Source organism: Ammodytes marinus (assembly GCF_949987685.1).
Source record: "Ammodytes marinus genome assembly, chromosome: 9".
Classification (NCBI taxonomy): Eukaryota; Metazoa; Chordata; class Actinopteri; order Uranoscopiformes; family Ammodytidae; genus Ammodytes; species Ammodytes marinus.
Genome location: NC_137213.1, coordinates 8,850,440 through 8,862,939, shown reverse-complemented (window position 1 = coordinate 8,862,939; position 12,500 = coordinate 8,850,440). Strand labels below are relative to the sequence as shown.

The window sequence follows — 12,500 nt, the reverse complement described above, 5'->3', positions numbered from 1 at the left end:
CTGTTTTCTTTGTCTGTTGGCTGGTGAGATGAGCAGTCAGAATGGTCTGGTCTTTTACTGCAGTGCTGGAATAATATAGTCTATTTCCATCGGTTTTAAAGGACCAATCCAAGAAAATAAAACGAGCCATTTATTTTATTTTATTTTATTATACACATATTTGTGTTTTCATTCAGGTTAAGGCAAAGTCTTTGGTTCTCGGCAGTGTTAAGTCATACTGCGAGCTGCAGTGATATGCATAAGGGTTGTCATCATGAGAGCACACTGCGCAGTGGAAACCATGTGTGTTCACTAAAGGGCATTTTTAGGTTTTTCAGCTAAACTGAGAGAGTTTAGGAGAACATCTTAGTTGGTTTCAGAGTAGGCCAAACTCATTACATAATTAAAAAATGATGTAGCAAAACTTCAAAATGTTGACACAAGGCCTTGTTTCATGATAGCTTGGCATTTTTCAACCCATTGCTGCATTACGATTGGGTGTGTTACATCCCCGAATATGGTTTAAAATGTATTTTTTCAACGATAAGAAACATTTAATTTTAATTTTTGGTTGTTACGATATTTATTGTTTTTCTACCTCGAGTTATGGCACCTGTGTTGGTTTACCTTGCTCTGTTGTCCAAAAGGTTGTTAGTTGCCTGTAAAAAGTGATTGTTTTTTATAGTGGTTAAAATGTACAGTGCTGTAATTACCCCGCACATAAGACGTTGCCAAGGCTTTTGGGAGAAGCAGTGAAGAACAGTGAAAGTAAAAGGATGGCAGAAGAAAGTCAGGGTGGACTTTAGAGGTTGTACACTTTAACTGAAGTTTCTGGACTGTTGGATATGAACATTTTGTTCTCGGTAGAGTTGTTTTCTTACCTTTTTTTTAGCACTGCATACTTTAGATCGCTCCTGATTAAATATCAAATTGTATTTATTCAGACATTGGCAGGTTATATGTATCAAGTTATAACAGGCATCTCGAGTGTGTGTTGTGTTTTTAAATTGTCTATACATAATCTGGTGTGTGGGAGAGATGAGATGAACGACACAGCTTGGCCCCGTCTTGTAATAAAAGTGAGTGGCACTTTCACGCTTGTCAACAATCTCTAAATATACCCATGGACCGGTGCTCTCTCACACACACACACACACACACACACACACACACACACACACACACACACACACACACACACACACACACACACACACACACACACACACACACACACACACACACACACACACACACACACACACACACACACACACAGGTTCAGACAGGCCTATGGTTCTGACATGCTTTTCTCTCCGTCTCCATTAGAAGAAAGAAAGGGAGGAAGAAAAGAAGTCTTGAGCTGCTCGTTCACCGACAGTCTCAGCAGTCAAACACAGTCACAGTCGACAAGACATTTTTATACGAAAAATTGGATTCCCTCTTTGGCTTCTCACTAAAAGTCACACTGGAAAACTCAGTGTGACAAGTTTGAGTGCGGCGTTGGAACAGCAAAAGCGTTGGTTACACACTCCGGGCAGCCATGCAAGAAAAATATTTATTCCCACCAGTCAACAGAAAGGGAAGGCTTGGATAGGCGCTCTTTGTCACTTAGTGTAGTTATTTGGAGCCCACTTTACCTATGACTGTTTTGATCCCGACACCCATAACTGCTTATGTTGCTTCCTTCCAACGAAGGCATCCACTGTAACGTATGGAAGACAAAGACATTGAGGGTGGCAAAACATATTCAATTCAATTCAATTCAAATAACGTTATAGTCTATCACACAGTGACAGACAATTGTAGTTAAAACAACATAAGAATCACATAAAATCGCATAAAAAAATTCATATGACAGTAAAAGCATGTGTGTAAACTAAAGCGACATTGACAAATAATGTCTATTTGGCCCTGTTTGAAGAGTTTCTTGTAAGTTCTTCTTTTAGAAAAAAGGTTTGCATTGCAACTTTAGTATGAAACCATCATCGTTGTCATCACTGTAGGCCTGAAGTGACATTTTGTATCCACAATGACGCCATAACACTGTCTTCAACCCCTGAAGTCTAGTTTCTGAGCTCCCCAAACAAGAAAATAACAATCTGTCATTATTTCTTAAAGAACAATGATAATATTTATGACCACACTTACCAATTATTTCACATGGAATCCTTGACTTTTCCTGCATCACCCATAGCTCATATTTCCTGAGTGAAATCCCCCCCCATCATCAGAATGATGTTTAAGCACATTGTTGTTGACACCGCAATTCCGCCGACTGGCATAACATTGTCACTTAGAGTGCAGATTTGACGTGAAAAGCCTCGCTCGCTGTTTGTGTTTAATATCGCGCCGACAGCTGTATCATTCTTGCACTATGTAATCAAATTATGACAGCGTGGTAAATGTTCCCCTGTGACATTTTCTATTATAAAATGCATATAGCCCGGTGTCAGACAATGTGTGGGTGGCATCCCCTCCGTGGCAAATGGGATTGTAAGTGGCACCGAGTGACATTATGCGCGTGTGCGCTAGATGTAATTGCACTTGTATATTGATGATATGCACAGGCGTCAGTCATCTGGAATTCTGATTGTTGTTTTCAGAGATAAGGTGAAAAAGCGTTGCCCAATTGTAACGTCTCAGTGACACCTCTGCTCTCACAAGTTCAGTCAGATTTGATTGTAAATTACACATAAGAATAATGTTGTTTTTTTAACGTGTGAAAGCATCCATAAAAGAGCAAAAGTTATATGCGGAGACTGAGAGACAGCTGAAGAGGCTCAGAGGTATCAGTTGCTAGAGGCCTCCTCCTGTATGTGTGTGTGATTGTGTGTGTGTCTACGTTTGTACACGTGCACACGAGACCACCGGGCCTGAAGGCAGCCAGCTTGTGTCAGTCACATGGAGATGGGATTTTTTAGCCTTTGCACTGACATCACACCCTCGTCTCTCCTCTCTTTTCCTCATTTCCTCTCCTCGTTTCCTAGCTTCTCCTTAAAAGAATAGTTAATGCCTCACTTTGGTTCAAGACAAGGCGACAGAAACTATTACTTGAACTCTGCTTGCATTTTTGAATAAGAAATGGGCAAATGCCACTCATCGCTAGTTAGCTTATCACAAATACTGGTAGTCAATAGGTAGCGTTAGCCTGCATCCGCCGACTGTTAGCAGTCAGGACAAACTAACGCAGTAAATAAACAAGTCCCAGCAATCACACGGGACCTTTTAGTGTTGTTGCAAAGTTTATCTTCTTACCATCGGAAGAGGCAGGCTAATACTTCCCATTGACTACCAGTGTTTGTGATAAGCTAATTAGCAAATGAGCACCCTTTGCCCATTTATTTTCCAGACATGCACGTTAAAGGACTGGTTTCTGCTGCCTTGTCTTGAACCCAAGACTGAGGCAACAAGCTGAAAATAAAAGTTATTTTAACTATCCCTTTAATTCTCGTTTCCTCTCCTCTCATCTCCTTATCCCCCTACCTCTCCTATCCTCTTGTTACCTCTCCTTAACTCTTCTTTCCTCCTCTCCTCTCCTCTCCTGTCCTCTTCCTCTGGTGTGGCCTGTAAAGGGGAATATCCAGTGTCCTTCTTATTGGATTGGCTGCCTCACGTTAGGCGGCCCCCTTTCACTCGCCGCCCTCTCGGCCTGCTGGGTAATGATAATAAAATTGAAATATCCCTGTACTTATCAGTGTATTACCTCGCTATCAACACCTCAGACACACTCCTACTCTTAGAGGTTACACAGGAGAAAGCGTGATCCGATAGACAGAGCGAACGATCGGAGGGAGGGCACAAGTACGAGATAAAGTGAGAAAGACAGAAGGAGAGAGGGAGTAAGTAAACCGATAGACAGAGGAAGGGATGTAGAGGGTTTTTTTTCCCCGTGGCTACATTTTCAAGGTGCTATTTCCAGGATGGATTGCGGTAGGTATAGTGAGGAAAGGGTGAGAAGAAGAGGAGGTGGAGTGGGAAGAGAGGCATGTAACGTGACTCTGTGGCATCTGTCCAGACCAGGAGCATGTTAGCGTAAGCCGTGCTCAACACTTGAACACAGGCCTACTGTACATTTGCGGTAATGTAAAACATCTCACGGCTCCCCCTCTCTCTTCATCTCTAGGCCCTCTCCTTCCTCCTGGCGGTTATTGGCGCGCGCGTGTGTGTGTGTGTGTGTGTGTGTGTGTGTGTGTGTGTGTGTGTCTTTTTGAGTGTGTGTGTGGGAGGTGGGGGAGCGTGCCAAAGCCGAGATCAGGTTTGGAAATTGATTTGAATGAGTGTTGTGGACAGCTGATAGCTATAAAAGATTTTCTCCTTTCATTTCCCAGGGAGTTTCTCCTTTGATGTTGGCTGCTAGTCAACGCAGCTTTGAAGCTCGTCTAGAGCGGGCCCGGTCGCTACTTGATACTGTGCGAAATTTGTGTTTGTTGTTGTGTGTTCATGTATGTGTGTGTGCGCACATGACTTCAAGTTTGACCTTTTTCAAGTCACACTGGTGTATAATTTTGACGGCAGAGAGGACTTAAATGATAATAGGACCAAGGATTACACCTTTTCATAGCACAAAATGCCATTTAATTTTATCTGATTTAATCAAACCGGTGAACCTATCTCATCATCATGATAACCTATTTGCATGTAAACTGATTAGATTTTATGTTTTTTTTTAATCGAAAACTATGCACAAAATCCCACAATCACTTATGTATGACCAACACATCTTTACCTTGCTCTGAATCTTACCATATTAGGGTGCTTAACAAGTCAACAAGCCACCTTCAAATTGCCCTTTGGGGATAAAAATCTCCGAAATGTTATTTTGTTCGTTTCATCGGCTGCCTCCCCGTGCTCCTCCAAACCGGCCAATCGCGCGCTCCGATCTAATCCTCGGGAGGGAAGAGATTCTAGTCTGTTGCCACGGATGCCGGGGTGGGGTCGCGGGGTCAAGTACAGCTAATTTATTCACTCAGTCAGATTTCCTCTGGCTCGTGGACGGCAGATGGAGAGCACTGATATGATATCACCCATCGGAATCACCCAAGGGAGAATGGAAGGAGGGGGAATAGGGAGGGAGAGATGGAGGGAGCAGAGGAGAGGAGGAGAGATTGACAGGGGAGATGTAAAAAAAGAAAGAGGACAGATAGTAAAAATTGGGGAATTAAAAGTGGTTAGATAGATATATAGATAGATAGATAGATAGGAGAGAGAGAGTAGCATAGCCTGCAAGAGTGTGGTGTGTGTTCGCCCCACCGAGTCAGGTGTCAAGCTGAACATTGAGCCACATAGCCTCTTATCCGATGTGTGTGTGTGTGTGTGTGTGTGTGTGTGTGTGTGTGTGTGTGTGTGTGTGTGTGTGTGTGTGTGTGTGTGTGTGTGTGTGTGTGTGTGTGTGTGTGTGTGTGTGTGTGTGTGTGTGTGTGTGTGTGTGTGTGTGTGTGTGTGCGTGTGTGTGTGTCCTTATCTTAAGACAAGTGGTTCTGGTCCAATAAGATCCTGGGAGATGGTAGGAATAAGCGGCTTAGACCCAGATCTGAGATGGAGGGAGGGAGGAGAGATAGTGCTATGGGGAGGAGGAGGAGGAGGAGATGGACAGATTAAGAGGATGGAGGACAAGGAGGGGGACATTTGGAAAGAGATGAGACGTTGGTGGGCTGTAGAGATCGGAATGGAAAGATGTGATGTGGAAACAGTTTGGAGAAGTTTTCTTTTTCTTCTAAAGAGCAGGACAAAAAGGGTCGGGGAAAGAGGGAGAAGTTTTGGGTTTGAAATAGTTCTTGGCTTTTTGTCAAAGGGCAGGGATTTACAGGATTTGAACAACAGTGTCAACTTGAGGACACTTTCTCCCAAGAGGCTCTGAATTTGTGGCTTAAACAACAGTGTCCGCTTAAGAACACTCACCCTCCCAAAGGCTTCGACTTCAAGCCTTGGCTTCCAGCAACTCCTTTATAAAAAAAAGGTTCCACTCAGCTTTCCTCCTTTCCACTACGTACAGACCGAGGGCAAGACATTGATCTTTGTCAGTTGAGAAAGCAGTACGCCTATAGTCTCTGAAAGTACTTATCATTGAGGAAAGATGTCAGCACAGATTTGATCTTTTCAGGGCTTTCCAAAATCCCCCAAACTGCAGTAAAGATATCTGTCAAAGGTTAGGTCTTGTCCAACCACAAATCATCTAAAAAAAGATGTAATCATCCTCTACCATAGTTTGCATGTTTGAGTAGAACTCACAGAGGTCACATTGCCCAGTTTGGTTGACTTTGCAGAGTATGTTGTACCACTGTCCGTGTGACTTGCATCACAACTACATCGCTTCAAATGTTCAGGAAAATGTTCTAAGCGTCATGAATTGTTTTGTCTTTTGATTGGTGGATATTGAACTACAACTTAGTCCCAAACGACACTTAGCACTTGAAACTAATCCCTGTGTTTTGGTGTCTCCTCAGTTTGGCGACCCCATGAAGATGAGGAACCAGCTTTGACGACCAACGGATGTCCACCCTCCGCAGACCGTTCGGCTTCGGCAACACAACCAGCAAACTCTCCAAGAGGGAGGCATGTACTGTTGATTACCCAAGTGGAAAACCTTCTTATTAAGGACTCACTGTATTTATCTTTAGAACTGAAGTGGTACAGACTGTGAAGTCTGTGAAGGACTGATCATACCCAAAGGCACTTACCTGGCACGGAATGATCTGCACTGAACTGAGCTCAATTACATTGTTCCTGGAGAGAAATTAACTTATCTGAGTTCCACTGAAGATAACATATCTGCATTCAACTCTCCGGGCTCCTTTCTGAGCCCCTTCCTTCAACCCTTTCCAAGGGTCTTGGACATTGTCCCTAATCCTAGAGAGGAGGAACCATCTCCGCTTCTTCCAAACTCATAACGGCTTCTTACTACCGTCCAAACATGGACCTCCACAGGGCAGCGTTCAAGATGGAGAGCTCCTCTTACCTGCCCAATCCCCTGGCCTCCCCGGCCCTGATGGTCCTGGCCTCCACTGCTGAAGCCTCTCGAGATGCTTCAATTCCCTGCCAGCAGCCACGTCCATTTGGCGTCCCGGTTTCTGTCGAGAAAGACGTCCATTTGCCATTCAACAATGGTTCGTACACTTTTGCATCAATGTACCACCGCCAAGGTGGAGTCCCACCAGGTTTCCCCAACAGGGATTTCCCTCCATCCCTCCTCCACCTCCATCATCAGTTTGCCCCACCCAACCTGGACTGCTCACCAATCAGCATGCTGAATCACAGTGGTGTCGGCGCCTTCAGGCCTTTCGCCTCACCTCAGGAGGATCGGGACGGGGCACCGGTCGGGTACCAGTCTGCTTTCACTCCAGCCAAGCGCCTCAAAGGCTGCCTGGATGCAGATGCTTCACCCCACCTGCGGTACACTGATGCAGAGGGGAAAGAGTATGACTTTGGCGGTTCCCAAATTCCCCCTGGGGGCTCGCCCAGCAGCGCCCTGAAAGCTGTGGAGGACAGTGGGAAGAAGATATTCGCCGTGTCAGGCCTCCTGTCCGATCGAGAGACTTCCTCCAGCCCCGAGGACCGCATTGAGCGCTGTGAGTAGCAATTTATAGCACTAACATACATACAGAAACTAGAACCACATCTTTTACGGATGGGTGACAAATGTTAGGAAAAATCTGAAAGGGCATACATTTAATGAGTATGACAACCATGCAAACCGTATGCTATGGTCTACACCGTCAAAGATCTCAACCCAATTGAACCCCTACATTTTGGAGCCCCCTGTTAGACCTGTTAGACAGCGCTCTCACCTGGCTTTTGCAAAACAGAAAATTTGACAAAATATTTAGTACGAGTTTTCCTTACATACTGTATGCATTTGTCAGCCATCTGTAAAGATTAGTAAGTATATTACGACGAATCATCAAAAACTCAAACTTACACATCATTGTTCTCATAGTCTCTTCTGGTGCAAATACAAATCCTCCCCGATATGCTATACACATCACGTTTCCTTCTGTTTAAAGGCTTTAAGGGATGTAGGGTATCTGATATTTATTAGACACACCCTTAAAAACACAATGGTTGCAGGATCTTTCAATGTCACACTTCCTATACTTTTTAAATCAAAACTGCTATAACAACTTAAACTACCATAATCAAGGATTATTCTGCAGGCGGCTTTAATAATTAAACTTTCAAACAAGACGCATACTAAAAACCAAAACAGCAAGGCACTTAAGCACACATAGAGCCAACTTTAAATCTGCCTCCCAAATAAAAAACAAAGTACAACTTGGTACAATAATGCAGCATTTTACACACTAGAATCAAACACCCCAATAAACAACCCCATCTATGTGCTGTTGTCATCATCTCTCCTGGCTCTCCCTATCCTTGTTTCACAAGCCCACAAGCTCCGCTGGTCACATTAGCATTCACCAGTGGAAGGATGCCATTTGGCCCTCACGCACTGGGAATCTGATTAGTGTTTGTGTGTGTTGTGTGTGTGTGTGTGTGTGTGTGTGTGTGTGTGTGTGTGTGTGTGTGTGTGTGTGTGTGTGTGTGTGTGTGTGTGTGTGTGTGTGTGTGTGTGTGTGTGTGTGTGAAAGAGAGTGACTGGTTTAGAGACCGGCCATGCTCTTTGCCATCAGCATTCATCATAGCTCCATGCTGGCTAGCCCTGGTGCCAACGGATTTACCCACACACCAAAAAAAAACCTTGGCAGGCTGAGTGTGTGTGTGTGTATGTGTGTGTGTCTTTCATAAAAAGGGAGGTGGGTGAGGGGTTGTGAGAGCTCCAAGCAGCACAATCCCACAAGCATCCACAAACACTCTTCCAGACACACAAACAGCTCTCAGCATGAGCACCGACATCTCCTACACATGTCAACAAGCTGCATCGGATCTCAGCGACAAATTAGGAGCAAGAGAGACAGACAGAGGTGTGCCTGTTGTGCATAATTGAACACAGAGAGAAAGTCTTTCTCTCGCCACTTTTTCGCTCTCGGTATGATTTTTTTTATCGCAATTTTTTATCTTTATTTCTGTATTCTTTCTTTCATTCCTCTGCCACTTTTTCGTGTGGCAGTTCAGCCCTTGTTTGTGTGTGTGTGTGTGTAATGGAGGGGGGGGGGAGGTTGCATTTGAGGGATGAATCCTTGATGGAACACATGAGAGACAGAGGCGACGACCTGAGACTGATCCGATAAAAAGACCACCGCAGGAGAGACGGAGAGGGTGAGAAAGAGAGAGGGATGAGGGGTGGAATAAGGAGAAGGAAATTGTGAAAAAGAGACCCGTATGGTTGGCTGGCTGGCGAGGGAGGGAGGAATAGGAAGGAGAAGAAAGATATCAAAGAGCACACTAAGAGAGAGAGAGAGAGAGAGAGAGAGAGGGTAAAGGACAACAACAAAGGCAGAAGAGAAATAAATAAATGACAACTCTGCGATGGATTGATTGAGTTCCACTGATTCCACTGAAGACTAGCTGAAACTTTGAATTCTTGATACACATTTTCCGTTTGTGCATAGCTTTAAGCAAAAGCTCCTGGAGCACTGGTAAAGTGCCTTGCTCAGGAGAACGGTGGTTGTCGAGTCTCGGGTATGTCACTGCCATGTGTGCCATGTTATCACTGCAGATTTATGATTGCTAAGACCATGGCCTGAAATAGAAAAAAAGGGAGATGGCTACACAGCGGCTCCTGTGCTGTCTTTTGGAACGGCTGAATCTGTATCTAATCAGGTTAAATCTTGGCACAAGTATTCTCCACCTCTACCATAGGCTTCTAATGCAATTGGATGTGCACAGGCACTGCTTACAGCAAAGAATTATGGGTTCTCCTTCACTGGTTTTGGCGATCCAGTGGAGGCGTGAAGAACAAACAACACTTTGGTACAATCCCATGAGAACAGTGCTCTCGCGGCTTCACACACACATTAGCTAACTAGCAGCCTCCGCGCCGCTTCACACATACCTCTTGGAAATCTCACACTGAAAAGAGCTTTATAATGCTCTTGGATTCTACAGTGTCATCGACATATTCTGGTATGAAACACATAACCTTATAGGCAGTTAGAGTTAGACAATCTAAATGCTGGCCAGCAAATAGTTCAACCCATTAGATATTGATTTAATTGTTTCCAAAACTTTAGTTCTTGATAGCTTAGGTATAACTTGAGGTTGTTATTTGCTCAATGGTTAACATGGTTAAACTCACAAGGACACATCCAGTGTAAGCATGACGGTGTAGATTTACAACCTGCTAGTGATCTTTGAAGCCATGTGTGCCATTACATCAGTACCTTAACTGTGTTGCTAGCATGTGCATGGACAGATTTATAGATGTCATTAAAGTGCTGATGTTGCTCTAATAAAATAATGAATTATGATTGATTGTAATTTAGTGTTTACAGCTGACAGCTAACACACCGATGTTGCTTGCTTTCTATTCTTGAAGCTCCACACAGTCTAATTTTACACGATAACGTTACTGTATGGGATTTCCAGAAACGTAACGATCACATGAATTTGAATCATAATGTTAGAATTTGAAGTCTACTTTCCCACAACTTCATATTGCCTGGTACAATACTTACTGGCCTGCATAGAGTCTTGATAAATAACTAAAAGCTAATTCTGGAAGACCAAAGTGCATTTTGGCAAGATTTTGCACCTGCATTTGACAATTTGGTTAGCATGAACACATGCTAACATTTAGTGGACGGTGATATGTGACTCTCCTGAAGTCAAAATTATACCTTTCACTTTCGCAATTGTTCATGTCAGCGTCCGCAGAACTCCATACGCGATCATGTCGCCTATGCTAATCCAGTATCCCTCGGAATTCTGTCCATATTGGAAGATTCCAAACCTCTGAATTTATATCCAAAGTCAACATTCGGTGCCGACACAGGGAGAAGTGTGCGCTATATGTAGCAATGCTGGTAGCAAAGTAGGGTGTTGAGGTTAGGGTGATAGATGGACTTGTAGCATGTCTTGACTTTCAAGGAGGGGACCAGACTCACATCCAGTCACAGACCAGCAATTAATGTCCACCGTGCTATTAACCGTAACCACAGTCTTTCCCCAAGCTTGGCCATATGGTACTTGCCATGCGCATAAATTATAGCCAGAGTCAAAGTCTTCTTACATCGGACCAAAGAACCGAATATGCCAGTCACTTTCTGGTGTTATTTACTCCTATACAGATACCCACATTATTATACACAGAACTTCGCTGAAGATAGATTTCAATTGACCACATATGACATCTGATACACATTCTCGAAAAAACTATTTTTTTTTCATTTGTCTTGCATTCATCCATTTACATCTTGAATGTATGTGTTTTAGTATCCTCTTACAATCAACTGTCAATCTATTTAATCCCTGGCGTGAAGGTGATCCTGAATCTTCATGCTTCAGTCTGAACATAACTTGAACCATCCAAACAGCCCTAACTTTCATGCAATTCTGTCAAGGCTGCCGCATGCCACTCCTATAGCAACAGTGGCCCATACTCTATGCTAAGCCCTCCCAAATCCCCCCACTGCACCGGCAGGCACGTTGGCTGTTAACCAAACCCGCTAACCTGTCAGCCGCTAAACCTGCATATAAAGGCCCTATCATGCCTTAAGAGGACTATGCGTGTCATATTATCGCAAAATGCTATTAGCATTTACTGTATTCACATAGTGAGGTTTAAGCACAAGTATGAAGGAGTACAGAGCAGGGGTGGGCTGTGCGTATACAGCTAAACATAGAATGGAATTATTGGATGTGTGATTGGAATTAATGGGACTGCTGACAAATCAAACAATCCACTCTCGCAGTGTACTTGTTTGTTTGTGAAGGGGATTTGATGTTTTTTTTACCCAATGTGTGTGTGTTTGTGAGTGTGTGTGTGTGTGTGTGTGTGTGTGTGTGTGTGTGTGTGTGTGTGTGTGTGTGTGGTCCTCAGCATTCAACACATTCCATCATCTTTGCCTCTTACTTCTCTATTGTTGTCTCCCACCATCTCTCCATCCTTTTTCTGTCCTTCCTTCACTCCCTCCCTTCTTTCCTGTGGTGTGTGTGTGTGTGTGTGTGTGTGTGTGTGTGTGTGTGTGTGCGTGCGTGCGTGCGTGCGTGCGTGCGTGCGTGCGTGCGTGCGTGCGTGCGTGCGTGCGTGTGTGTGCACGTGTGCGTGCGTGTGTGGATCATCCCCACATTAGTGTGTGACAGCTGTAGTCTGTTTGTTTACATTCTCTCCGCTCCCCACATTTACAAGGCTGAGAGATTCACACTGAACATGACCCTGAACGCATCACCCACAGCTTCCGCGTCTTTCTTCTTTTGCTTTTTCTGTTTTCCTTTGCCGACTGACATTCTTGGTATGCGCGCAATCAACACGGATGGGAAAATATGAGTAAAATAAGGCTAAAAAAAAGGTCCATGAGAACACAAATGTAGCTGAAAAATGACCAGAAATTGCTGGTGGGGCAAGGAAAAAAGAAAAATACAAATTATTCTAGCACAGAGTGAGGGGAAAGAGCGTACGAGGG

The 12,500-nt window shown here is 44.0% G+C and overlaps 1 protein-coding gene across 4 annotated transcripts in view; it reads left to right on the top strand.

Moving 5' to 3' along the window:
* The first annotated feature begins 6,853 nt into the window (after window positions 1–6,853).
* rnf220a (ring finger protein 220a) overlaps window positions 6,854–12,500 on the top strand; it is a 159,371-nt gene continuing 153,724 nt past the window's right edge. For all 4 annotated transcript variants that reach the window (XM_080034870.1, XM_080034873.1, XM_080034871.1 and 1 more), the window contains exon 1: window positions 6,854–7,547. In XM_080034870.1, the coding sequence (XP_079890996.1) occupies window positions 6,893–7,547 (655 nt within the window). In that variant the 5' untranslated portion in view covers window positions 6,854–6,892. The remainder of the gene's footprint in view (window positions 7,548–12,500) is intronic.